Genomic DNA, 27,959 nt, shown 5'->3' with positions numbered 1-27,959 from the left:
AATTCTGACCCTACTGTCTGAATCCATCCATCCATCCAGAAGAAATCAAGACCCATCAGCTCCGGTAACATTTTTCCAATTTCCTAGAGTCCAATTTTGGTGAGGCCATGTGAAGTGTCACCTCAGTTTATATTTCTTAGCTGACAAGAGCACTGTAGTGTGGTCTTCTGCTGCTGTAGCTCATCTGCTTCAAAGTTGACGTGTTGTGCACTCAGAGATTCTTCTGCATACTTAAGTTGAGTCGAGTTACTCCTCTGACCTCTGGCATCAACAAGGGATTTTCACCCCGAGAACCGCCTCTCACTGGGTATTTTCCCTCATACAGACCATAAAACCGCGGAGACTGTAGAGCAGGAGAATCCCAGCAGATCAGCTGTTTCTAAAATACTTAAATAAAAATACTAGCATCCACTTGGCACCAACACCCAAGTCAAATGTCCAAAGTCACTTCTCCCTCAGTCTGACCATCAGTTTGAACTTTAGCAGGCAATCTTGACCATGTTTACTTGCCTAAATGCTCATTTTCTGGTAGTTTTTTTCACTCTTGGATCTGTATGATGTCACAGAAACTAGCTGTCTAATGCACAGAAGCATCATTCATGTGTGTTTCAAACTTCCTGTTACAAGCAGCAGCCAATCAAAAGAACGCTCACTTAAAGGGGTAGGGGAGCCATAATGGGTTGTTTCCATTGACTGTAGATATACAGTCATTGGTTGTTTCAGACAGAGGATGAACTGAGGCTTTGCACTAAGACAAATAAGGATTATTTTGAGCTTAGAGCCAGCAGGTTAAATTAAGTTAAACATATTAACATATAATACATAGCATAGATATAAATTAACAATAAGCCCCTTAATTGAGTAAAGCAGACACATAGCAAATATTTGTTCACATTTCATTCTTTTATTTTATGAATTGATGTTTGAAAACGGAACAAACCTTTCACCTGGCAAAAAAAGAAGAAAAAGAAATACGATGGATTTTGTTTTATTTGTTGTCGTTTTTTAAATACTTAATGGCAGTTCAGCATTTTGTGCATGACATAAAACATCACACCATCTTTGGGCCACTTCTCAGTGAAAAATCATGAGGAAAAAAATAAAATAAAAAAAGGCTTCAGACAGCAGCTGTAATATTGAGACAGTAATATTTCATTTACACCAGTAATGGTGACAGTTATGCTCGACAGTCTGTGTGTGAGTGTGTGTTAATTCACCATCAGTAAACACTGTAAGTGCTGGAAAATGTCAGCCAGGGGCTAGTTTAAACCGCAACATCCATCCATCCATCAACAACAACAAAATGAGTAACAACAAAGGCTGTACGAACGCACCCGCTCCCCGACGTCCACGACGAGAACGAACAAATTCATATTTTCATTAGGTCAACGGAGCAACACACCCCAGCTTATCCCAGAGGTTTTCCTTAAGTTCTTGCTCAACCAGCAGAACTGTGAACTGCTCATGAAAGGAAGTTCAAAGAGTGAAAAAAAGAAGCAAAATACAATCAAAACAATTGGGTTTAGGCCTAATAATGTCCAGCATGTGGAGACATGTCTGGGTGTGGCAACAAAGATAAAAGAACCACAGAGTTCATTCCTCATCAAAAGTCTCTCACAGAAAACTCCAAACAAAGAAAAGCACACAAAGAGTGTTAAAATACAGAAAACCTCCGGTTTAGGAGTTAGTAAGAGTATTGTTTTTATACTTTTGATTTGTCTGCTGCTCTTCTAAAATCTGCCAACTCCTTAAGTTAGGAACCAGGTGTTAGGAGTGAAAAACAAGAAGGACAGAGGGGATGAAGTGGAGGGGAAAGAAAGGAGACAAGGGAAAGTCAGCCTCGGGGTTTGAGAGTTAGCCGATTATATACTCGTAGTGAGCCGTAAGAAGGAGAAAGAAAATATCAACGGATTCTCCTACAGCACGCAAAATGGAAAGTTCATAGCAGTGAAATAAGGCCACATGGGACATATATATGAATAAATAAATAAATGGGGGAACTATATTATATCTGATAATTCATTAAAAAAAGAAGAAAACATGAGAGGCACTGTGCGTTTTTTGCTATTACCAGAAGGATTACACTGATGAATATTAAAGGGGACCTATTTTGCTCTTATAGCAAAATAGACTGTTACAGTAGCGGGTTATTATTTTAATGATGGCCAGTCTGTGCAAGATTACGAACCAAGTGAGAGCGTAAAGCTCTGACACAAGCTTCTGGCTGTGAGAACAGAGACTCTGCCCACTTTCTCTTTACAGGGAGCTGCCAATGAGAGGATAGCTGGGCTAAATTGGGAGGAGCTACTTAAGCAAGACAGAGATGGCTTATTTCAACCTGATATCACGGTCCACCATTTCATGCTTTGCCTCTCCAAAACATGAAATGTACACGCATGCAGAAGTTGCAGTAACAGCAGAGGGAGATATTTTATTTCAACCAACATGAAAATAATCACGGGAAAGTGTTTAAACAGACATTATTAACACATTTACATGTATATACACATTAGCCCCCCGGCTAAATCGATTCTGAAGATTAAGGACCCTGGAATGTACTTCATACGTTTCTTGCTTTGTGGCTTTAAATACATTATCTCCCCCTGCTGGTAATGCAACTTCTGCAGGTGTGTCCATTTCACATTTTGGAGAGGCAAAGCGTGAAATGATCAAGGTGGACCAGCGTCTCTATTACATGTTTTGCTTTGATTCTGGGTTGCTTACTTTGAACTGCGAATCATGCAAAGCTATTTTAGTAAAGGAGCAGAATAGGTCCACTTTAAAGTTTTAATCAGATCTCAACCATTAAGAGTCATCCACATCCAAAGTGATGGGTATGATGCAGGGATTACACTCGACATGTAATGCAGTTTAACTGATTAAAATACAAGGTGTGAGTAGAAGGTCTGTCCATAAAATATATTTTAAAAAAACACACCTGACATTTGGCCCATCTCCCCTTCAAAGTTTGAATTTTGGCTTTTCTTGGATCTCTCCCTGGAAGTCCCGTTACAAGCTTTAGGACAACGTCTACTTTTTCACCACAGACCTCAAGCTCCAGCTGTAAACATAAACCTATGTGTCAAAATGAGTTGTTGAGGAGAGCTCGGTGTTCAGGTACAGCCAATTTTCAGCTGAAAACTCTGAAAGCATCAGGTCAGAAGCAGAGCTGGACTTTTTAAGGCAGAGATATTCACTGTGGACTGCGAATGGTTCACACGGCCGCTGTAGACTTGTGGCGGCCTTTGCAATGGGCCTAAATTTCATTTATTTTCTCTAAATTTTGCTATTTTTAGTATAGCACATTTAGTACATTTCACAATTTCTTCTGGAAATTTTTCCATTTTTGGGACATTAGGGGCTGAAATAATGCATAAAACTAAATTTTAATCCCTAATAATCAGATTTCTGTGAGTATTTGGGATGTCAAAGTAACACTTTATGATATCCACAGCCTCCTAGGTGAGGTGCGCCCGGCATGTCCTACCAGGATGAGGCCGCGGGCTGGACCCAGGACACGCCTCAGCTCCAGGTAAGCTGGAGGAGGTGGCTGGGGAGAGGGAGGTCTGGGTTTCTCTGCTTAGGCTGTTCCCCCCCACAACCCAGCCCTGGATAAGAGGAAGAAGAACGAAGAATGGCACTATAACCAGCTGCTCTGAATACGGCGAGTATTTCTTTTTTTTGTCTAGCAGCAGGTGTAAATAATTATTTTAGAGATTTAGCATGAGCACCCCCAACCAGTTTCTGTACAAATGGATAAACACTTTCCAGTTGGACTGGGACCATCTTTTTGTTGTAGATCTGGTAAAAATGTGGTAAAAATGACAGGAAATCATAACGAGAAGAAACAGTTGCAGAAACTTCTAGATAAATCTGAAAGCCAGTGGCATCATTCACCAGTCACGCCAGCACAAGCTTTTCTCAGCATCCGCCCTTCTCGTCACACCTGGCTCTCTGTGACTTCATCATCTTCCTCAAAATTAAGTTCTAGGGTCGCTATGGGACAGAACGGAGCTTCCAGGGAACGATCTGGAAAAAGCAGTCACTTTAACTGAGGTGCAGCAGTGCACACAAACACAACAGTATCTGCTCAAAATGCTGTTATCGATCATGTGACGTGTTGCCAGAGAGGCAACCGTCTGCGTCGGGTTCACTATTCTCCACAGAAAGGGTTGAAGCAAAATAAGGGGACACTAATAAGACAACTCAGATGGGCGTCACCTCTCACCAGTCTGTATCTGAAATAAAAAGCACATCTGACATGCCGGCCACTGAAAGCTGTGTGAGACATTCCCTTTGTCCTGCCTAATAACATCAGATGTTTGTAAACTTGTTGTGCGTTTCTGTGACTGCTGCTGAGGTAACAAACCCGAAGCGCCCGTTCATCGCGTCTCTGTTCGCTCCCTTTCCCTGTCAGCCTCCGCCTGATGTGACCGATGAGCACAGTTTTAATTCAGGGGACTCTGAGCGGGACGAGCGCCGCTTGGCATCACTGTAAGCCGCCACATTCGGCAGGTGCAGATGAGGATGCGAGAACCACTGCTTCCTCTTCCTGCTGAACCTCTCTGACAGCCAAGATGCGAGTGAGCATGCTCTGTAGAGTGGCGGCATCCAATGGTTGAGAAGTGTACCAGTGGGGACTGTTGAGGTTAAAATGGAAATGATAAAAAACAGATTATTTTCACTTTACAGTGTCAACATAAAGTCTTTTCTGTTTTCTAATCTTTGTGAAAATTTGATGGACAGAAAAAAGTAACTTTGCATGAGTCTCATGCAAATGTACTGTTTATAAGATTGGGGAAACCTGCAGTCAGCTGAGACTGAAGAGGTCACTTGGATGAGTGACAAAACGTTTCTCCAACTGAAAACACAACTTTTGGAGATTTACTTACCTGGATGATTGAGCATGCATCAAGAAACTTTGCATGAGGATGGCATCACCGAGGCTAAAGGCAATCCAATGAAATATCAGAGTGCGGGACCAGAGCCCCCCTCAAAAAAATTATGCAAAATGACAAGGAAATCCTGTCTCGTTAGCTTGTGTTGATCACACAGCATTGAAATGCTTACTGAAGTGTTGCTTTTGTAGAAAATACAGAAACAAAAATAACAAGACACCCATAACCGATTCAAGAAGCAACGCCCACACGTATTCACAGCGAAGCTTGGGTAATAACGACACTCTGACCTGTGTGTGTGGACGTTCTGTTCCGGCTGCAGGTAAAACATGTTGGTCTTTTTCTTCACAGACTCCGGGCTGTGGGGCACAAAGGAAGTAATGCGCTCAGTTTTCATTCCTGCAGCAGTGATGGCAAGTTTGTCTGTGTGTGAGTCTCACCATCTGGAGAGGTAGAACTCATAGAGTCGGACAGGACAGTGCAGAGGGTTGGTGACGTTCTCCATCATCTCCAGGTCCCCCTCGTTCTCCGTCTGCCTTTTTCTGAGTCGTTCTAGACATAACGGGACACAAAAACCCAGCTGATCACTACTTCTGTGCATACTTTAGTTAAAGTCATTCACATGATTTCAGTCAACGACGCCCACCTGTCTCTTCAGAGCTGGGCGCGCTGGTGCTGCTTCTCTGGAATCGGAGGTAGTAGACTTTGCCAGCTCGGCTGCAGGGTTTAGAGTGGCGGGTGAAGTTGGAAAAAGACAGGCGCTGGTGCTTCTCCACGGTGTTGAAGTGGAAGTATTTGGTGCAGAAGAAGAGCAAGGTGTTGAGCAACACTATGGGTGAGTAGGCGCCCAGCTGCTTACACTCCCACAGGTAGGACTCCTCGACACGGGAGGAAACAACGCCACCTGGAGGAAGAGAGATGTCTGGATCTTTTTGTTTGCTGGTTGGTGTTTAAAGCAAGACATACATACTTTAAATATGTATCGAGATAATACCCTACAGTGAATTAATTCTTATTTTTGCTACAATGATATGTCTATTAAAGAAAATAGATGAGGAATAATTGAATAAAATCTATTTTATTCATCGTACCACTAGGTAGTAGTTTTGGTTTCCAGAGTTGAAGCATCCCAGAGATCTCGGAGGCAAACTGATTGTACAGCTGGTCGGTGAAGATGTTCTCTATGCGACCCATCATAAACAGATGCTGTCCAAACAGAGAGGGTGGGGGACAGAGAGGGTTGTTTTAGGAAAAAACATAAAGAAACATGATGGAAACCAGTTGTGCAATTTTTTGTGGGCACCTGTTGTATCCCTAGACAGAGGTAGAAGATGCTGTCCGGGCTGTAGGGCTCTCCGTTGGGCCGTCGCACTTCTTTGATGAAGCAAGACAGACCGAAGCTCAGCTCAGCGGAGTTGCAGTCAAGGACGTCTTCTTTCACTTCAACTGGATCGGCTGTCACGGGGAGAATGAAGGTAAAGCGCAGGCAGTGCAGATTAAGCAGAAAATTAATCAAGAACGAGGAAAAAAACTTACATTTTTGTGGCTGCTTGTTGCGTTGCTGGACCCAGCTTCTCCAGGCTTTAACCCCGTACAGGTGGTTCAGTTTGGAGGCGGCAGAAGGTGCCATGGCTGTGCCACGCTCCAGAGAACCAGTCCGCCTCCGACCCTGAATAGTTGATGAAAAAAAAAGCTTTTATGGCCAAATTAGGTGCATTTAAAACATCATAACAACATAACATGGAAGTACAGGGAAGCATTCTTTGTTTTGTGTTCTGGTTTTTGTATGAGTAGGAGTTTTCAGCTACATAATCAGACAGGGTATGGGGAAATAAACCCCGCCCCCGTCCTGATGGGTTCTCTGATCAGTGCCTCTACATTTAAAACAATTCTCTAAACACCCTTGATTGGCAGGAGTGGAAATAGAAGCGAGGAAGATGGCTTATGCTCTTACAGTACAATTTAAAACATACATGATTAAACATGGCTTAGGTATTTTTTTTGTTGTCTATTAAAATATACAAGTAATAAAATAAGCTGGCAAATTCCAAAGTTCATCATAGGGGGAAAAAAAGAGACTCATAATCAATGATGTTGTACCCGTTTCCGGCCGGACGAGCCCTCTCTGGGTCTCTTCACTCCTCGCTGTGGAGCACATGACTTCTGATCCAGCGACTCTGCAAAAACAAACATTTCCAATTATCCTGCTTCTGTTGTTAGTGGATGATTTTCATCTTTCTTCTGTATTAATTCTATTCATTTATTAATATCTATTAATCAGCCACAATTTCTAGTGGCTTGATGTTCACCTAACAAGCACAGGATTCCTGGTTTGAGTCTGGAAGGAGAAACAGCTTAAAAAAATAACAAAAAACCCTCCAAAATCAAACTTATGGAGCTATCATACTGAGAATTTCTGTTTTTACTTTTTTTGCTGTTCTTTTTATATTTTATCTTGTCTGTCTGGATTTCTTCTTGAACTTAGCATATACCGCTAAAGCAAATCTGAATCAAGTATATGTTATGCTTTCTTCAGCTGACTATCAGTGATGTCACATCTCACTAGAAGGGAAGTCATTTTCCAAGTCCATCATCGGGGAGGTTGGTGGTTGATCGTCGGCACAGCTGGCAGGAGGGTCGGTTGTGATTTGGCTCGTCTCCGGCTCTGGATCAGCTGCCTCTGGATTCTTCTCTGAAATCTGAGTGAGTGGTAGGTCAGCTTGGTCTTCTTCTTCCCTCAGAGTTTCCGCGTGATGAGGGATTGTGGGAGCGACCACTTCAGACTTCATGTCTCCACTCTCAGAGGTGTTCTGGTCTAGAGCAGTCACATACAAACCCAGAGGATCATGAAAACACTTTGCTGGAATTGTTACATCTATTAAAACCAGGATCAGAATGCTCACCTGCACCGGACTCATCTCTTTGAGTTTCTTCCTCCACCAAAGACGCCTCTGACTGGACAGCTGCATCTTTCATGTCCTTGTTCAGTGGTGGAACCATCATGGGTACTGGAACCTGTAAAGAAAAAAATGGAAAGAAGTGTCTGATTTACTGAAACAATTATTTAAACCTTATGGATTGTGAATATAAAGTAAGAGGACCTACAGGCATGGGCATAGGCAGTGGAACAGGTGTGTGCTGGGAATACATGTTCATAGGCACTGGAATAAAGACCGGCACTGGGACTGGAACCATTAACACCTTCACGTTCTCCTCTCCTGCTGCTAGAGGAGGATGACAGGGAGATAAAGAAAGAGTTAATCCTGTTTTTATGTGAAGCAAATGATTTGAAGAAGAGGAAAATTAAAGGTGAGACACAGGAGGGGGTCACTGTGACATCACGGGCCAATTAAACAAACTTCACAAGAGACCAAAAAGTGACAGTTTGGGGTTAGCCAAGAGTAAGTGGACCTCTTAACCAGCTGTTTGTGTTCCTAACTGATGAAATTGATTTTAAAAAAAAAGAAGCTACCATTAACTTTTACTTTTTCCCCATACGATACTCATTGCACAACTGAAACAAAATGAAAACAACAAAAATGAATGCTCTCAGATTACTGAGCTTACAGTCGCACTCAGACTCTAAGGTGCAGCTGTTATTGATTCACTCCAGAAAGGGATCTTAAAGAAGTGAGTGTATGTACAAAAAGGTGGCATTTATTAATAAAAAAATCTCCGCTCTGGAACTAACCAAACCTGTCTTTACTACCAGCTGATCATTAGGATTATAGGTGACCCACAGAAACCAACAGGAAAACCCCCCCAGCTGATGGAGTCGGCTACAAAAATAACACAGAGAAAATCTGGGAAGTGGGCACAGGGAAAAGTGGAAAGAGAGATTCCTTTCACAGTCTCATGAAGTTAAAACGCTACCATTGTGACCCTAAAAGATCTGCTGTCTTCTGATTTATTGGAACAGCAGCTTTTTGATTTTTCTGATAAACGCAATAACAAACATGTGGCCAACAGATGTCGCCACTGAGACGTAGCTGACTTTTCTGATGGAGTGTCAGCTCACTCCATCAGAAAAATTTGATTTCTCATCACTGTTTCTGCATTTCTGAACCATCAGGGATGCCAAATAAACCCAGCTGCGTCATGTCAGGACTCAGCTGACATGCATTTATATCAGACTGAAAAAAATCCCAGATAGCAACCTTCACATAATCACAATAAATGTAAGACTTTAAAACCTTTCTTAATATCACTTCAATGATTACAATTGATCTGGAAATAAACATCAAACGTTGATGTCAGTTCAAAACGATCATTCTTTTGGTTTAATTTCAGAAAAATGCCCAAATGTGTTTATTTATATTAAGAAAATAAGACCATCATGAAGTCCCACTTCTTATTAAAAAAACCCTCTGGCATACATGGTTTGCTTTGTTGACATTTATCATTATTTTAGCATCCTCACATATATACAGACTGTACTTTTTAGATGTTTAAGATGCATATTTTATCAAGACACTATTACTGTTGATGGTTTTACACCTAAAAAACAGCCGAGAGGACCCAAATGTGCTGAAAGGATGAAAACAAGAGACCTGTAAGTCACCTGCAGCCACCTCATTAGGTGGAGAGGAGTCTATGTATTTCACCTGAGTCAAATATCAGATGCTTTGTGGCATTTGGGCCACAAAACACCTCCTGTAACCCATGTTGATCCCAGCAGAAGACTTGGGGCTTTTAAAACCATTGCCAGTGCCTTAACTGAGCCACAATGTTAGGAGTCTGAGCTCCATTCTGATTATTTTGTTAGCATTTGTTGGCAAGCGGCCGAGGTGAGGTTCAAATATGTCCGCTATCTTAAATTTGTACATGTCAATAAAAAAAAAAGAAAAGAAAAGAAATAAACCATCACAACTGTTTTTTTCACAAATATAATTTATTTGCAGTTCTTGTTTTCAACCAAAACTTTCAGGTGAGAAAAAAACCCAGAGAAAATGAGGAAATGAAACATGCAGATGCACATACAGCAAAGTGGAATAAATACTAAAAATAAAACAGTGTACAATGGGTCATTAAATAAAGTTCAGTAATGTTACACACAGTTGGAATCAGTTAGACTTCAACTCAAGGCAGAATTGAAACCAAACTTGGTTCGCACGACTGCATCAGTAGTGAGGTAATCTTCATGAATCACACATTCATATCAAACAAAGTGTAACAGGATATAAAGTTAGACTGACATCAAATAAATGAATGAATGAGGTTTGCCAGACTCGAGACCGGTCAGACATTAAAGTGAGTGCAAGTTTTAACCTCAAAGATGAACGCCTACCTGAGGTTTCAGTTGGGGATTTACTAACCTTCAAACTGCTCAAATACTCCAGCTTGATTTTAATAGATTTACTCACCTATTAAAGGGGGATCCGTTGTTTTTATAATTTAAGTATTTAATGCCAATGCTTTAAAGCAGATGTTTTTAGATTGTTACTCCTGGACTCTACCAGCTACCAGAGTAGCTTTGCATGATTCACAGTTGAAAATAATCCTCATTTATCTTTTACTAGGCCTGGCTGCAGCCCCTCGCTCTATCCTCCCTGCTTTAGCCCCTCCCCTGTGAGTGGGTGGGGTCTGTGCCTAAATTGACCATACTAGGAATAACCACTCTCACTGACATTGTACAGAGCTGAGAGTTTAAAAAAAAAAAAAAGAAGCCTGAAACTTAAATTTTAGAGCAGTCTGAAGCCAAATGTTTTACTTGCAAATACACTAAAGTTGCAGGCTGTTTTAATTGTGAGCATCCACAGTTGTTACAGTATATATGGAAAAGGGTAATAGGTCCTCTTTAATGCAGTCACCATCCTACACAATAACAACACATGCCTCCAAATGGGGTATCATCTTCATGAGAAGCTTATTGAGAAGCTAGAAGAGTTTTTTTTTTGGTTTTTAAATACCTTTCAGCTTATAAAGAAGAAAAAACAAATCTCACATCACAGGAAATGGAGGAATACTAGTATGTATGAGGACCCATCATGAATAATAATAATTTTTAAAAAATGAAATCCAAATTTAATAGGTTTTAATCATTTTACACAATTCTTCTTCTTCTTTTTTTTTTTGACTTCTCTTTTGTGGATCTCTTGCAAATACCCACCATACAAACTAAATACTCATAGCAGAAAGAAAATACTCAGCCATGTGATTAAGTCATAAATACTGCTGTCTTTACTTCTTATAAAAATACACAGAAAGCCCCTTTAAGTGCATCATTTCTTTGTAGTGCCAGATTACAAGTATGAATTCACAAAAGTACTGTAATGAAATGAGGTTTTTTTGCCTTTGTTCCTAAGGCTCTGGAGGTAATCATAAACAGCAAAACAATATATATATGAAGTAGTGTGGAAACATCGGTTAAACCCTGTAGTTTTCAATCTGTGTCCGAGCTCAGGGGAGAAGGGGAGGAAGAGGAGGAGAGCGTCTCACGTTGGCAGATCAGGAGGCTGTGGAGAGAAAAACTCGGGTGACACACTCGACCCTCTCAAGAAGTCAGCTGGAAAAATGCAAATACATTTCAACAAATCACGCAAGCACAGCATTAACAGGTTTAAAAAAGAAAAACAAAAAGGCGGTAGTTGTTGTAAGACTCAAACATTCACACATGCTGAATTCACAAGCTTTATTATTTACATGTGTTAAAGCAGAAGGGAATTTGTGTGATCTTGGAAGACTCACCTTCAGTTTCCAGTTCAGGAATCATTTTGTAGATCAGTCGGGTGTGATAGAGCTCGAAACAGGGCACGGGGCAGAGGCTGGGCTCTCCTGAACACGTCTTACAGTAATACGACGTCTGCCTGCCCGACGGCTCACTCCTGCTCTCACAATCTGTCTTTTCAAGGTGCTCCTCCTCCTCCTCCTCGTCTTCTTCTTCTTTCTTCTCCCTCTCCTCATCCTCTGCCCTCTTCTGCTGCTTCTCCGCTCCTTCTTCTTCCTCCACCCTCTTCCTCTTGTGCTGTCTGCAGACCTTGCAGTCTGAGTAAGTCTCTCTCTTGCCCAGGAAATGGCGCCCGGTTAGACGCGCTGGCAAGCCATCACACGGTTGCGTTTCTCCCTGACATTTTGGGCACGACTGCGCTGGCGTGGAAGCTTGAGCTGACGGTTGGTTGGACTGCGAGGAGCTATCTAGCAGAGCTGGTGCAATTGTTAAAAACAGCTAATTGTGAGCAAAGATTAAAGAAAAAAAAAAGAAATGGAAAAAAGAAACACCAGCCGTGGCCTGCAGGAACACTGCTGCTGAGCATAGGATTCATTTTTATTTTAGGTGCATGGTGTTTAGATGGAGCAGTGACTGATACACAGCAAATGTCAACTCTTAGTGAATGATGGCACAAATGGTAGCAAGTCTATCAGAATATTAGTTTTAGTCTGTCTGATGATGCTTCTATGAAAGTGTTTGTTGAGACTTCTCAAGTCTCAACGTCTACAACACTTTCAAGAAGTTCTGTGTTTTTATTATAATGTCTGTGCCGCCTCTCATACGCTCTCATACACTGAAGAACTGAAACCAATAAAAACTAAACTCAAACTAAATATTTACAACAATAAAATCTATAAGAAAATAAGCAAAGCTACACTGGCCCTGAGAGGTCAAACAGGAACTTAAGAAAACACCAGCAAACAGAAAAATGTTGCAAAATAACACAAAACACAGAAGAAATAGAAAATCACAGAAAAAAAATTCACATTGGGTGTTTCTATTTCCATTGTGTTTTATGTGCTTTTGTGCCATTTGCTGGTGTTTTCTTAATTTGCAGTGCATTTGACGTCTCACAGCCAGCGTACGAATCCACTATGGAAAACTTGCTGAAATGAAAAAAAAAAAAATGAAAGCGCAAAGTCAACAAAATAAGAGTAAAAACGAATTAGAAAAAAACCCTGATAACTGGTGCACTCACAGTAACAGCATTAAAAGAACATGATTATTATTTTTATTATTGTGAATAACGTTTATATTATTTATCTTGATTCCCTTTTTTGAAGTTTCACTAGGAAAAGCAATTTTATTGAGTCCTACTGGGTTCCTCTTTTTTTGTTAACAGTTCGCCTTATAAAGTTGAGAAAATTAAGCTGACACCCTGATGATGACTTATATAAAATATTAGTTTTATGTGAGGCAGATGTTTAATACATAAAATATTGATAATTATAATAAATATAATTATTGCTGTTGAGACAAACATGCAAAGCTGTGACTTGTAAAAACCCCCAATAAACAAAGACATGAGAACAATGTAGCAGGTTTGTGTAAAAATCAACATCTGTCCATTTTAAAACTTTCTGAAATGATAGTTTTTTTAAAGGTGCATTACTGGTACATGTCTCTTAGTGCACTGTGTGTTCACCAGGTGTTTGTTGCTGTGCTGTACTGAGTTTTACTGTCAGGAAGTTACTGAAAGTGATACAGCTCAGCTCCCAAATCTCACTAATCAACTGGCAAAACATGTTGAGGTGATTCCTGCAATTACCTCCTGATTCAGTGGAAGGCAGCTGGCACATGCTCTCTTGGTCCATGGTGAAGGGCCTGCACAGAACGGACTTGTTCTTCATCTGACGTCGACGGGATGAAGGCACACGCATGGCATCGGTCTGGGTACTGGCCTGCATATTAAGTATCAAACAGTAACGATAAACGAGGCGGATCTGACTCCTAATCATAAGTTTGTTACAGTGGACAGTTTCTCCAACAGGAATCATTTGAGTGCCAAAAAGGGTGCCGTTTCTTTAGCAGTCTGTGCCGTACGACATCAGAGATGTAAATCTTGAGGCCACCTTAATGTGAAACTGCTCGTCCAAAGATCAGGTTTCAGCCTTTCTGAACTACAGCTCTATTAAGAATAACAATGGATACTGGGGCACCAGGTTAGCTTACAGGTTGAGCAGATGACCCTCTGCGTGTCTTCCCCACTCTCTCCCCCCTCTTCACTCACTGCATCATTAAGAATAGGAATGGATACTGGAGTCACTCGGACTGCATACCGACACTTAGTTGTAGTGTGAGCACATATTGTTTGATCTTTGTGGACTCTCTTTACACAGCATGCTTGAAACATGATTAAACATTTTGGGTGAAGTATCTAAGACGCACCATTTAGAGAAAATCTTTAGGTAGTTTCAACAAAGCAGTTTTCTTTATTTATTCTCTTTTAGATCTTTGAGGTCAATGAAAAATGCAAGTGACAGGTGATGTCGCCGTGGCTACGGCCATTTTTCATACAGAGTCTGGTGAGGTTAATTGCGATCCTTGCAACGTGCTCGGGAAGTTGACACTTGAGTATGGAATGCCACAGAGTAAAGAAAATAAATGAAAATGGACCCAGTAATATACACAATTGATCCTCTCTAATAATGTCAGGCAAAATCATCTAACCTGTGAGAACAAATAGACACAGAAACAGTACATACGTGGTCGAGATTCTTGCCGTCTACATTGGAGGTTGGTAGAGCTCCTAAAAGAACAAACAGACAAAACACAAAACCCCAATAATATGGTTATAATTAATAATATGATAATATGAGATCTGACATCACAAACACAAACCTAAATGACTTTAAATATTATCAGCTGCTTTAGAGGTAGCTATCTTTTTTCTTTTTTTAAATCTGTACTGTGCTCATTACAGAAAAAAAAATTACATAAGAGCTTCTCACTTATTGCAAATACTCACTCTAGAAAGGATAAAATGTCTAAAAACGAAATCTAAAGACACTAAATACACAAAAAATATTAGAATATTAGGACAATGGTTTTATGGATGTGTGCATGTCCTAACCAGTCAGAGTGGTATCTGCTGACACGCTGGGCTGCGTGGCGGAGCCGTTGGCCAATGAGACGACATCAGCTATGACTGGATTCATCTTTGAGGAGTGGTGGGGTTGGGTTGGAGCTGGAGCTGGAAGTAGAGAGAAAGGGGGTCAAACCCAAAATAGTGAATGCAATCCCTTCACCCAGATGCTTCAGTGTTTACCACGCAGACCTTACTTGGTATGTTTTGATTTAAACACCATTTGAGAAGCAGCTCTGTAGCTTTTTAAGCTTTTGGAGATTTGAAATAATTACTGCGCGTGTTCATGTGCAGCTTTACAGTTTTGAACATCGTTTACCATATGGTGTCTGTGGCGCCGTCCCGTTACTGCTGCTGTGTTGGCTCGTCTCAAAGTGAAGGTGGCAGTACTGCTGTAGGCAGGGCAGGTTGCAGAAGTTACGCACCGAACCCAAACACTGCAGCTTCTCCGTCATGTAGCCCTGCTTCCTGCAGCTGTCACACCGACCCATCTGCACCAAGACATAGGAAGACACGACCACATTCAACACGCTGCAAGAGGCATCGTGTGGTTCGGTGAATAGTGCAGTGGGACAGCCTCATTCTCACCCCGTAGTAGAGTACAGTGTACTGGGACATGCAGTGGGGTCTGCAGAACTCTTCCAGCTTGCCTCCGTAGTGACTGTGCAGCATCTTCTGCGCAATGCCAGAGCAGTAGGTGCAGGGACGCCAGGCATGCTCCTTGCTACGAGAAGTCAGGTCATGCTTGAAGAGCAGCTTACAGTCTGGAAAACACAGCAGGAGGGGTATTAACTCAGCACTACTACAAACACAATCAAGCAATCAAATCTGGAAATTAAAACAGAGAGAAAAGCTAGAGAGAAAATGCAGATAGTTCCTAAGAGATAAGAATTCTCTTGTACTTTCAAAATTACCAAAAAAAGTCCAAGTAGATTGTGAGTTAGAGTTTGAGGGTAAAAAATAATAACCAAAAGGACCTCTGATGAGAAGGATTTGCAAAGGATCACAGCAAAAGAGCGGCACATGGCTGAATTATGTTCAGTAACCAACATGATGAAACTTGACTAGCAGCATTAACTGTGTAGAAGAGGATGAAGGCCATCTTTGAGCATTACTCACTTTCACTGCAGAAGACCAGGTCCTGCTGGTTGTAGGCGATGGTGTCAAAGATCACCTTATCCTGCTTACACCACTCGCACACAGCAAGGATATTTTTGTGGGTTTTATACTGCTCACAGCACATCTTACTGCAGAACACAGAAATTCGACCCTGCAGGCAAAAACAACAACTAGTATATTCCTTTTTTATGGTGTGGCACTGGTCATGCGGAAGGATATGAGTGTGTTTACTTACCTGGTGACTGAATAATAGCGGCTTGGTGTTGAACTGTTTGCTGCACTGATGACAGGTCAGTTTGGAGGTGTCACCTAGCCGACCCTCTGCCGGTTTCAGTGGCTGACCGGCTTGCGTTTGTCCTGGCACAGAAGGGGAGGAGGAGATGGCTGGATGGGGAGGCACTAGTGGGGGCACTGAGGTATGACTGGGATGATTGCCTGGATAGGGAACTGAGGATGGGTAATCCTGAGGGACGGGAGGGACTGAGCTGGCTCCGGCAGAAGGCCCCGGTTTGGGGGCATCTCTGACGGAGGGGTCCCTGAGAGAAGAGGCTCCATTGGTCAGGTCTGGCTGGGATATGTGGCCAGATTTCTATGAGACATGAAGGGAAAAGAAAAAACAAAATTACAAGACGTCTTAGACCATCAATCTGTGCCATCGTTAAATTTACTAATGCCACTGTTGCTTTACCCTGAAGATAGACACACAGGTGTAGGAGCAGAAGTTACGTATGGTGCCGTCCACCATGGCCAGGTGATACTGAGGAACGGCGGTCACTTTACACAGGGAACATGGGAATGGAGTACCTGCAAAAAAAAATTAAAAAATAAAACAGTCATTAAAAGCAAAAACTTGAGATTTTTCCTCCACTGGAGCCAGGACGCTATCTAATTATTTTCTATTCTGCATGCTATCTTAATTTGTAATAAATATACTGCTGTAAACCCTCTGCTTGTGACATGACCCTGACACATGTGGACGCGTGTGTGTCATACCAGTGAGATTATGCTGAGGTGGTCGACTCTGTTCCACGCAGACCACTGAACAGTAAAGCTGAACTTTGCCCTTCTGGTCTCGTTCCATGATGGTGGTGGATACGACCACTGTCTTGTGACAGTACGCGCACTCTGTTGTCTTTCTACAGGTCTGTGGAGGAAACAATACGAGGATGCAGAGCATGATTTTTCTGACATAATGAATCATGAGAACAGATGCATATAAGTATATACACACAGAAGCAGCAGCTGTGCTGGCGAGGCGAGTCTGTGCTGCTCCCATTTTGCTCAAAGAGAGACTATAAAACATTTTGTTATGAAAAACACTTTTTTTAAAACTAAGAAGTTGGATCGATTATCGCCTCTGTCAGTGCGCCCCAGGGTGGCTGTGGCTACAACGTAGCTTGCCATCACCAGTGTGTGAATGTGTGCGTGAATGGGTGGATGACTGGATGTGTGGAGCGCTTTGGGGTCCTTAGGGACTAGTAAAGCGCTATACAAATACAGGCCATTTACCATTTAACCATTATTGTAACTCCTGTGGAAAAAACTTCACTGCCCAGGATAGATCCCTCTTCATATGATACGACAGGGCAAAGCACTGAACCACCAAGTATACCAAAACATCAATTCAACTCTAGCACTCATAAAGCATATATCTTCAAAATTCAGCAGGTTCTGATAATTTGGACACATATGAGGGGGCACAGCTGCCCCTGAGCAATAAGGTGGCAAAAAAACCAAAAACAGGTTTTGTTATAAATAAACAACATGACTCCAAAAAGTTAAATGTATAGAACTGATACAAAGATATTTATACCTGTTTGTAGGTGCTAATGCAGGTGGGACCACAGAAGTTGAGCTGAGACCTTTCGATTGTGAGCGTCTGACAGGAACCTGATTTGGTGTTACAGTAAAGACCGCAGCCTTCGCAGCAGTTCATGGCTAACTGACGTATCTTGCGCCAGGTTACAAAGCAAGCATCGCTGCAGAGTCTGTGTAGGCGGCCTTGATGGGTGACCTCGTGCTCAATCGGCTGTGGAGATGATCGCAATCAAAACATGTGGAAAAGCAATAAATGCAACCAAAATGAAGAGACGCGGACCTAAAATTGGATCTTTATGTTACACACGTGAGGTCTTTTACCTTGTTGGAGACTTTACAGACACTACAGAAGGGTCTGTCAGTCTGGCGGTCTGCTGGTTTCTCTGGCGGCTTCTCTGGCTTTCTCTCCACTCGTTTATCGACCCATTTGTCAGGAAGCTTGTCAGTCTGTTTCTTCTTGTGTCTAAAGACGGACAAACAGAACTGGCCGCAAAAGTGCATGAAGGTGCTGTCGTCTGTTGGGATCGTGATCATGTCCCTGGGCTGGACAATCTCCCTGCAAAGAGTAAAACAAGAACTATCGATGTGGATCCCTGTGCTGGTTTAAATGGAATAAATCAAATCTTTTGATTCACAGGTAGCACAGGAAGCCCTTGTTTTGCAGGCTGGCCGTCCAGATCAGAACAAGGACTACCATTGCCACCTAAAATCATAGGCTGAAAGATATCAAATGAAACTGGAGTAGCAGACCCACAATGACCCATGAGACTGGATGGAGCAACAACTGAAATTTTAAAATAAAAGTGAGGGGGCTATCTTCTACTGAGATGATCATGTTGCTATCTCTAAACCCCCCCTGAAAGATGCTACACAGGCCATTAAAAATCTCAGAGCTATTAAAAAAGAAATAATCATATAGCGTACAATCCTCCATCAGGGGAATATCGGGAGGTGCAGCTGCAGCTCTGACTTAAAACATCTGACTGAAAAAAAGCTCAATTAAGCACCTAGTTTAAATCTGCTTATTACAAATTTGACTGTTAAGTGACAAATTTGGCAATTTTTAAACAGTTGTTTACATTTATGTTTGTTGTTTAAGATAACCAGCTGCTCCAAAGCAATGTGAAAATAGAGGCAAAGAGAGAAAGTTATGCTATGCACTAAAGGATCTCACATTTCAGCGACATTTAAAAGTAGATCATGTAAAACAAAGTAGCATTTCGTTAAGCTCTCAAGTGACCATCCGTATACAGGTTTCATAGCACCACAAGGCAGCGAGTTCATGTCGATGCCCAGTGGAAACAGTGTGTACCTGTTGCACTGGAAACAGCTTCGGTTTTTAGTGGGCAGAGGAAGATGGCCCGTCAGACATACGGTGGAGCAGAAGAGCTGCGTTGATCCTTTTCTCTGGAAAGCTGTTTGACCTTTCAGCAGAACCTGAAAATGTAAAGTCACATCATTGTACAAATTCTCAGCAGATAAAAGCATTAATAAGCTAAATATAGAGTTACGTGAAGCTTTTCAAATTGTAGTAGTTTTCCTTTAACAATGTGCATTTTTGCATTAATACCTTAGAGCAGCCGCTGCAGCGAACGCTACCGGGAACTGGGGGTTGTGGTGGGCGTGGCGGTATTGGTGTCAGAGCTGGTAGTGAAGTTGGGACTGGAACTGGAGGTCTGACGGGGAGGGAGCCATGGCTTGTAGGACAGCTCCTCTACCAGGGATAAAAATGGCAGTCTGAGCCGGGGCTGGGACTGCTGCTGGCACTGGGGTGGACAAGAGGTTAACAAAGCTATCAGGCAGATTTATTAACCCTTAGATAATTCACAGATTTTTTCCTCTCTGCCACTAATCCGTGGTTTATCAGTAGGTCCAATTTCAGGCCAATCTTCAGACCAAGATCTTCTTTGGTTCACTGAAAGTCTTCGGTGCATTATTACCAGGACTAATAAAAATAACGCAATTGGATTCGTGTTATTACAGTTAAAATCAAATAAACTACAACATAGTGTATAAAACATCACCACTAATGTTAAAACAAATGCACTCACTGGTAGGAGAGGCGAAGGTGTTGCCTCCACCTACGGAGAAGACGGAGCTGATCCTCAGCTCCTCCTGCAACAATAAAACGATAAGAAATCAGACTGCGCACTTCTGTCTGTCTTTCATACTGCTATAAATCACATCAAAAAGGTCAAAAGATCATTATCTATTTAAAAAGACCCTCAGAATGAGCCACTTTTGGTACAATAACTTCAGTATATTTAATGAAGGCAGGTAAAATTTGATCTTCATGCTGTGACTACATAAGAGCATGGCATATTGCTCGTGTGCTCCAAAATGCTGAAAAACATGACTTAAATTTAAAAGCACACAATTTTGACCCACCTCACTGCACTTCAAAGGCCTGCAACTCTGAAAATATTAACGTAGTGTGAAAATAAAATTTGACATGTTATTGTGCAAAAGCAATCGGCTGATTCTGAGGGGACTGGGTGGGATATTGTTAAACTTGATGACCGAAATAATGAGTCTATGTATTGTTATGAAACAATTTAGTCTGTTAGCAGCTTCAATCCAAATACAGTGAGGTAATCTTTGCCTTGTCTCTATACCAACCTCCTGGTGTTCGAGCTCCTCTTTGATCTGTCTGATGGAGCTCTGAGGCAATAACGCAGCATCGTAGCCTTCATCAATAGGTTCCTCTTTTATATTCACACTCGGCGAGATCGGGGGATTGCTGTCCTCCACCGGAGCTGCCTCTGACGTCTGAAATAATAGAAAGCGTCCATAACTACCTGAGCTAAAAAGGCAGTTAACTGACAGTGTTTTCCAACCCTCACCTCTTCCTGTTCACTGTCTTCCGTCTCCTCTGTCTGGTTCAAGACGCCTGCATCTAAACATGGATAGGGGGAAAAAAAAAAACCACAAAACAAAAAACAGCATGTATTATTGTTTTTGTTATTTTTTTTAGTAAACACTTTAAATAAGTTGGAACAAATATGATCTGCAGAGGAAATAGATGCCAATCAAGATGCTTTCCAGATGGTATTACACGGTGGATCAGATGGTATCCTTCTGCTTTCGTAATTCGATCGATCCCAAAACCAGTGTCTGACAAGCAGCCTCAGACCGTGAGAGAGCCTCCACTGTGTTTCACAGATGGCTGTAGACGCTCTGCTGTACCTGTCTGATTATTTGAGCTAAAAACGTCAAATCTGGATTCATGACAGGTTCTTGTTTAACTTCTCTTCTTTAAGAATGGCTTGTTGACTCGCAGTACTTCCACTGAGACTTTCTGTCAGTGCGTTACCCGATACCAACAGATGCTAAATTCTAAGATTTTCTGAGAAAAAAAGAAAAAAAAAAAACCCACAAAGGAAAACAAACAAACAATTAAACTGAACAAAAATTACCAAATAAAATGCATGCTAAGATCTTCATTAAACCACTGGAACTCCACAAAAATCACAAATTCTGATTCATGTGATATTACATTAAATCAATATGTTGTTGGTCACACACAGGAACTGACTGCCACTTATTCTAATTGTAGCATGGGCATGCACTTGTTAAATTAATGTTTTAGTACTTTTTTACTGTCTATAAGGTTACATTTAATTCAACTGAATAATGACACCAAATCACAACAAGTCAGCTCCCAGGGCGCTTTATATTGTAAGGTAAAGACACAATAACACAAAGAGAAGCCCAACAATCAGACAACTCCTGTGAGCAAGCACCTGGCTACAGTGTGAAGGATTTTTAAAAAAATCTGTGACACCTTTTGAAACCATTTTCACTTTCCTTTCAGGACATGTGCAGGTTACAACTTGTAATGGCTCAGCGGATCTTAAATGATGATCCAAGAGGATGATAAAAACATTTATTTTAGTCCTTTACCTCACTGCACAGACATTTCCCAAATTCTAAATCATTTAGTAGAATTAGAAAATAAAGTGAGTCTGAGCTAACCTCATTCCTGTCCTCATATTTCTGAGGTACATCTGTAAGATGCAGAGCAGCTCGCCAGGATTCAAATCATTTGTCTCTTTGACTAAAAGAAGTAGGCTTCAGGGAGAACATCCTGCACTTATAAGGCTTCTATTCATGCTGTCCTCTTTAAAGAAATAGCTGGCGTTTCACTTCTGTTAGCTGCAGACCTGCAGGCCTAACACACTTTTCTGTGCTGGTAACAGGTAACCTCTGTTGCTTTCGCCACTTCTCGGCCTCAAAAGTCCTCAAATCACTCCAATTTAGTGAAGGTTATGAAAGTTGGCTGCTTCTACACTTGAGAAGCTCCATCCATGTGCTGTTAAAACTGTCAGTCTGCAAGTAAAATGTTTTGATTTCAAATAGTCAATTAATTTAATTTCAAATGCTGCCATTCATTCTTATTTAATTGTCAAGTTTTGTGACGTAATCAGACAGTGCTGCCAGATTTTGAGCTTGCCCCTCCCCTGGTTATTAGAAATGTGTGTGACATGACATGAGACTACACATCACTGTATTTTTATTCATGTCCTTTGCTTAGACTAATATTTATATTCTTTTAAAAAGTATTTATTTAGGACTGCCTTTTTAAATTTTTAATGCAGTTACTACAGCCTCACTTTATCTCTAATGTTACTATTTCGCTTGTTTTTTTTTTTAGGTTTCTCATTTTTACTAAGCATACTATTTATTAGGGGTGGGGGAAAAAATCGATACTGTGTAGTATCGTGATATTTTGTTTGCTAATAATGTATCGATACAGGGACAGCAGAAATCGATATTTTGTTACAAAACAAGTTTTTGTGGACTGGAACATGCTCTGACTTCAGAGCATGTTGATCAGCTCCTTTTTCTGAGCAAGAATCCTGACATTCCTTCACTGTCCAAATGTGTTTAACTTTTTTTATGGCAGCAATAAACATGAGTTTGCTTATTTTAATTTAAGACATGTTTTATTTTAATTAAGTTTAAAAAATTTTATTTAATGTAAAATAATATTTCATTTTAATTTACTTTCAAATTCTTCAGTTGCTGAAGGGGCTGCATAGTTTTCACAAATTGCATAGTTCAGAATAGCTATAATTGTACCAGATGGTTGCATTCAGTTAAGTTGGACTAGACTGTAATACAAACCGTTCAGTTTGTCAACAATAAAACTAACTGAAATGAGAGAAAGACTGAGTGTGAGACTTTGTTATTAGATAAAATGAATATTGATAAAGTTTACCTTTATGTACAGAATCTGAATATCGCAAAATATTTTAAAAAATTGCAATAATATCGTATCGTGCGTTAAGTATTGTGATAGTATCGTATCGTGGGATGTATGGTGATTCCCACCTCTACTATTTATATGGTATTTTAAATTACTGAATATTTGTTTGTTTCTCTTACTTTTTCTTCTAGTCATCAGCTTGTCTTTCATCTGTGAAGCAATCATATATAAACTGACCTGCATATGCAGTAATAACATATTGTTATTGTACCTTACAGTATGAAGCACCTTGAGGCTATGATTGTTGTTATTTGGTGTTACACAGATAAAGGGGAATTAAATTGACATCATTGTGACTTCATGAGGGTTGTTTTGCTTTTATTAGGCTCCACCCTCGACTCAAAGACTGTTTTATGAGCTGAATGGTACGCTCTGTGACTAACTGTATAAAAACAGTGGAGTAGAAATAAAAAAAATAAGCAAACAGATGAGTCACTAATTATCATGTCCTTCAAAATAAGCAGTGTTACCTCTGCTGTTGTCTTGTGACGAGTGGAAGGTGTTGGCGGAACCGGTGCTCCCTGCCCTCTCTTCTTGCTCCTCCTCCTCTTCCTCCTCCTCCCCTACTTTTGGCTCAGAACCGAAGGTATTGCTCGGAGCTTCGCTGTTCGCCTGCTGGCTACTTTTCCTGCCGGCCTTATCCACGTCTACATCCTCCAGGGTGCCCATGGGCAGGGCAAAGTGCCAGTCTTCATCATCTTCCTCCTGCCCAAATGAAGGAAGGCCATCCAGCGCGTCATCAAACGCTGCCGCCCCGCTTCCTCCTCGTCCACCTCCCCCGTCGCTGCTCCCCATTTTAAAAGAATCCTGTGGGTCAGAGGTGGGCGAGGCAATGCGAGGAAGTGATGACTCGCCCGCCCCTTTGTCTATCTTTTCTTCTTTCTTGCTGCAGTTGCTATTCTCCTCCTCTACCTCCTCCTCCTCCTCCATGGGTTGTTGCTCCTCTTGTCCTGAAGTTTGGTCCACTCCCTTCGTCTCGTCCTGTTCACCACTCTTGGAGGATGCATTGGAGCCCCTGGAGGAGTCGGCGAAGTCTCCCAGCCCCATCACCTCGTCAAACACCCTGGACATGTGCTCCTCATGCTGTAGAGGAGAGAGATCATCATAATTTCTCGACAATACATCCATATACAATACAATACAATTTTTGACAGATAGGGGCCAAATATGTTCAGTGAAAACATAAAATACATCCTGGATACAACCCCGAATTTGATAAGTAGTTAAGAAAAATGATACAACACAATCAGAGATATAATTAAGGCATCAAGTGCCGTTTTAGTTTAACATACAACAGTTTTCTGATTAAAAACACATATTCTAGAGATAACCAAACATGTAGCACGACTGGCTGCTGGTGTCTTACTTAATTAATGCATTTTTCTGTTATTTCTGCCAATCTTGAATAAAGCACAACATTTTTTTATGATTCGTTGATCTAAAAAACATCTAGCAGGGAGTCAGTCCCCACAGACTCCCATGGTAAGAAAATAAACTCTTGATTATGACTTTAAAAAAGTATTAATTTCTATACAATAGACAATAAAACATCCAAGCAAATAACAATCATTTTAAAGAAAAACACAAAATAATCAATGAAAACCTGCTTAAGATGATAAAACAGACACACGGGTCAAAATTAAGACCCAAAAAGCTTACGGACACCCAGTGGGACCTTCAGAAAACCTGGCCATGAAATCAAAAGTTATCAGACCCGTGGAGCAGTAGCCCACATCTGAGAATTTTACCTTGTAACTGGGACGAAATGTTAAGCTTGATTTTCAGACTTTGCTGGTTTTGTTGGTAAAGACCATTAGACACTTTACAGCATCCATTGAGCCAGCAACCTCTTGACAGCAGTACCTTACAATCACCACAACCAGCGGCCTCTGTGCACACACACAGGAGCTTCTGTTGTAGTTTGACTATGCTCAAAGATCTAGCTATTGTCTGTAAACACACATCGTCAAGGCAGCATGTCCATTTTAAACCAAGTGTTGTGGCTTTGTGGGGAAAAAAACAAAAGCTTTTTATTCCAATTCCAACATATTATCAAAACTATTTTTCGTAAAAATTTACATTTCAACTTTTTAACTAGAATCAGGAGTAAATCATTATATTCTGGAATGAGGATTATGTTGAGCACGCCCTCTGCTGGGCTCCAGGCTGAATTGTGGCACATTTCTGTAAATAAAATAACATGAACTGAAATGGCTCCCCTACATTGGCAGAGACATTTTACCTAATCACTCTTAAAAATGACTTCCCTCCCATCACTCTCTCTCTGTGAGCTGAGTTGTGTCTCTCTGAGGGTTTTCTTGATGTTACTCACAGTTACGGACCTTGTCCTGGTCTTTCTGGGTCTGCCCGAGCGTCTCCTGTTCTCGGTAATGAGGCCATCATTTTTGAACTTTCTGATAATATATTGAATTGTGGAGGATGGCACATTGATTTTCTTGCCAATCTGACGAACAGAGTGTCCCAGTGTGTGCAAATAAACAATGCTTTTTCGTTTCTCTGAGGACACCTCACTTATTTTTACCATAATTTTCTTTTTGTTAAATGGGAGTTGCTGACCAGTTTCATGGTAGTTTATAATGGATGAACAAGGCCAATTAGCACAGAGTATAAACACCTGGCTCTTGCAGAGCAACCACAGGTGAAGATGATCACACTGATGATGGACCACACAAACAAAACAAAACAGTTGTAGTCAATCATGTATACTAATGAGAAGTTAACAAATTTTGGCCATGTCAAGATAAGAACCTTCATTTATAGAACCTTCAGCACCACTCGCTTAAAAGATGAAAGTGAGTATATGTATAAATTTGACCCTGAATGGATTAGAAAAAATCCAAAATACATTAAGCTTGTGCACCCAATTCTGGGTTTTTTAAACTCATTAAAGATGTGTGCTGTACAATCATTCCATGCTGGAAAAAGAACAGTTCAAAGAAATACTTAAATCCCTGAATTATCATGAAATTCATTCCCACGAAGAGTATGAAAACTTCTGACCACAACTGTATATGTGCAGTTTGGAGGTTGTAGGGCTAACTTAAGTCAGCTAACTTGGGCTACATCCACGTTGGTTGGTGTTTGTAGTTTTGAAGCTGGCGCCTGGTTGCTTATGGACCTCCCCCTAGATTTTGATTACCTAGGCATCCATCGAATGTAATAACCAGGTCACTCTCCAAACAGGAGTATCCTGTACTCACTGGTTGTCACTTCAATCGCTCGCCTGGAAGTAGATTTAGGTCCATCTTGGAATGTGCCTACAACGTATAGTCAGTGGGTATTTCTCCTGCAGTCATGAATGTCATTCATATCACATACCTGCTAATGACCAGTTCAATAACTCTAGTTAGCTACACCTGTTGGGTGGCCATACCCTTAACTCCAGTATCCAGATGGGAAAATAATCTCTGTAGCATTTTCTTTATTGAAGGGGCAAACTATGTACAGATGCAAAAACATGGAGTTCATGACTCTTTTTAAGGCGGCCTCAAGTGGCCATTAGAGGAACTACAATTTTTGTCATGTGGCAATCAAAAAATGTACCAGAAAATCCCCGAAGGGTACCAATGCTATAACTCTGGTACCTGTATATAAATTTAATAACATTTTAGTGCTTCTAATTATTCAAATACCATTAAGACAATGTGAGTTAAACGTTAGCTTTCACGTTTTAGTGCCTTTTAAAGGCTCCAGGCCTCATGTCTAATTAGTAGTTGTATGAAAGAAGGGGGGGGGGCGTCCCACCAAACTCCATTTAAAATTCAACCATATTCTGAACTCACTCATACTTTTGAGTTCAGACACACCCCAAATAACAAGAAAAATAATGTTGGTGATGGCTACACTACTCATGCAAAAAACGGTCTTAATGTAGCCATAGATCATTTCAATAAACCCCCCACTTCTCATTATTCTCAGCAGTCCTGGCCGATGCCTTTACGAGCTACGTGGACGCTACTGCAACCCAAAAGTTGGTCTCCGGCTGGCTTAATAACCAGCTCCAGAGGTGCACATCAAAGGCCCGTGGACACAATGTTCTCAACATATTCGTTTGCTGCTCTGCAAATTCTCGGCATGCATCAGCACTGAATAGCAAGCAGCAAGCTAGCCGCTAACACTAGCCTGAATGTGCGAATCTCCACCGGCCCACAGCAACTAAACAACACAGTGTGTGGCCGGATCAGCTAATCAATTTAGCGTCCAGCTGACTGCCGCTATAACTACAGTCTGGTTGTGAATGCCTTACCTTTAATCGTTTAAGTCTATATTCCTCCGAGTCCGCCATGTTTTAATTATGCTGCAGACGCCGCGCTTCGCACCCAGCCGCCCACCTCCTCTCGGGGTTATGGGTCATGTATGTATGCAGAGGATGCTGCAGTTCACCGAGGAAACGAGCGGACCGACAACAGGCGCAGAGGAGTTCACTTCGTAGGGAAAAAAACTTAAGTATTATGCTACTTTTAAAGTGAATCCAAAGACTACTACAGACGAAACAAAAGTACTTTCATAGAAGAGATGTGGGTTAAGATTACCGTAATGGCTAGATAAGCGTTCCCTTCTTTTTACTCCTGAAACTGTAAGCATCATAAATGTCAAGTAGCGCTGCACAGTCTTTTCTTATAAGCACGTCCTGAACTTTATTTTTTAATACTCAAAATCACACATCAAATACTTGATTTTTAAAAAAGCAGTCTCTATGGCAATTTCTTTAATTGCTGCTATTTTGTGGTGATTACGGTAAACCCTGTTTGTAAGTGACTATGAAATGCTGCATTTCTTACTGAAGATAAATGACAAGCGTCTGTTTCATCATTCCTGCGCATCCTCCATATTCCTTTCCCCCAGTCTGGTTAACACAATGGATATTTATGTGCATGTGTCAGTATACTGTCAGGTGGGTGACAAATTAAAGAACCTGATCCTTACAGTGCAAATCAGCGCAGAGCTGTTTTGATTGATCACCTATGATTACGCTTTGTTATTAATGGAGAATCACTCCCAGGATTACATAAACATGATGTGAATGATGTGCCACGGCCT

General features: G+C 41.2%; 2 protein-coding genes across 4 annotated transcripts; both read right to left on the bottom strand.

Annotated features, from left to right (window-relative positions):
* Positions 1-884: 884 nt before the first annotated feature.
* Positions 885-19,060, bottom strand: LOC100707353 (zinc finger MYM-type protein 4). Its single transcript, XM_019348733.2, has 23 exons — positions 18,942-19,060; positions 17,951-18,185; positions 17,625-17,840; positions 16,805-16,955; positions 16,500-16,615; positions 16,047-16,400; positions 15,812-15,962; positions 15,281-15,456; positions 15,012-15,183; positions 14,681-14,800; positions 14,313-14,356; positions 13,376-13,508; positions 8,004-8,122; positions 7,802-7,913; positions 7,462-7,713; positions 6,999-7,075; positions 6,435-6,567; positions 6,202-6,353; positions 5,990-6,104; positions 5,545-5,802; positions 5,339-5,450; positions 5,189-5,257; positions 885-4,640 (listed from the first exon to the last, which is right to left on the bottom strand). Exons 2-23 carry the CDS (start codon positions 18,161-18,163, stop codon positions 4,490-4,492), a joined length of 3,396 nt encoding a protein of 1,131 aa, XP_019204278.1. The 5' UTR covers positions 18,164-18,185; positions 18,942-19,060; the 3' UTR covers positions 885-4,489.
* On the bottom strand, positions 18,942-27,449 carry LOC109195958 (bone sialoprotein 2). Of its 3 annotated transcripts, none has more exons than XM_019348738.2 (7): positions 27,166-27,449; positions 23,369-23,981; positions 20,473-20,525; positions 20,249-20,398; positions 19,681-19,744; positions 19,200-19,395; positions 18,942-19,066 (listed from the first exon to the last, which is right to left on the bottom strand). In XM_019348738.2, exons 1-6 carry the CDS (start codon positions 27,202-27,204, stop codon positions 19,268-19,270), a joined length of 1,047 nt encoding a protein of 348 aa, XP_019204283.1. In that variant the 5' UTR covers positions 27,205-27,449; the 3' UTR covers positions 18,942-19,066; positions 19,200-19,267. The 3 variants fall into 3 exon arrangements, with proteins under 3 accessions (XP_019204283.1, XP_019204282.1, XP_019204284.1); XM_019348737.2 differs by lacking the exon at positions 27,166-27,449 and adding an exon at positions 25,231-25,499; XM_019348739.2 differs by lacking the exon at positions 27,166-27,449 and adding an exon at positions 25,241-25,329.
* Positions 27,450-27,959: the final 510 nt, after the last annotated feature.

This window comes from Oreochromis niloticus, linkage group LG19 (genome assembly GCF_001858045.2).
Source record: "Oreochromis niloticus isolate F11D_XX linkage group LG19, O_niloticus_UMD_NMBU, whole genome shotgun sequence".
NCBI lineage: Eukaryota > Metazoa > Chordata > Actinopteri > Cichliformes > Cichlidae > Oreochromis > Oreochromis niloticus.
This window is presented reverse-complemented; position numbering and strand designations above follow the sequence as displayed.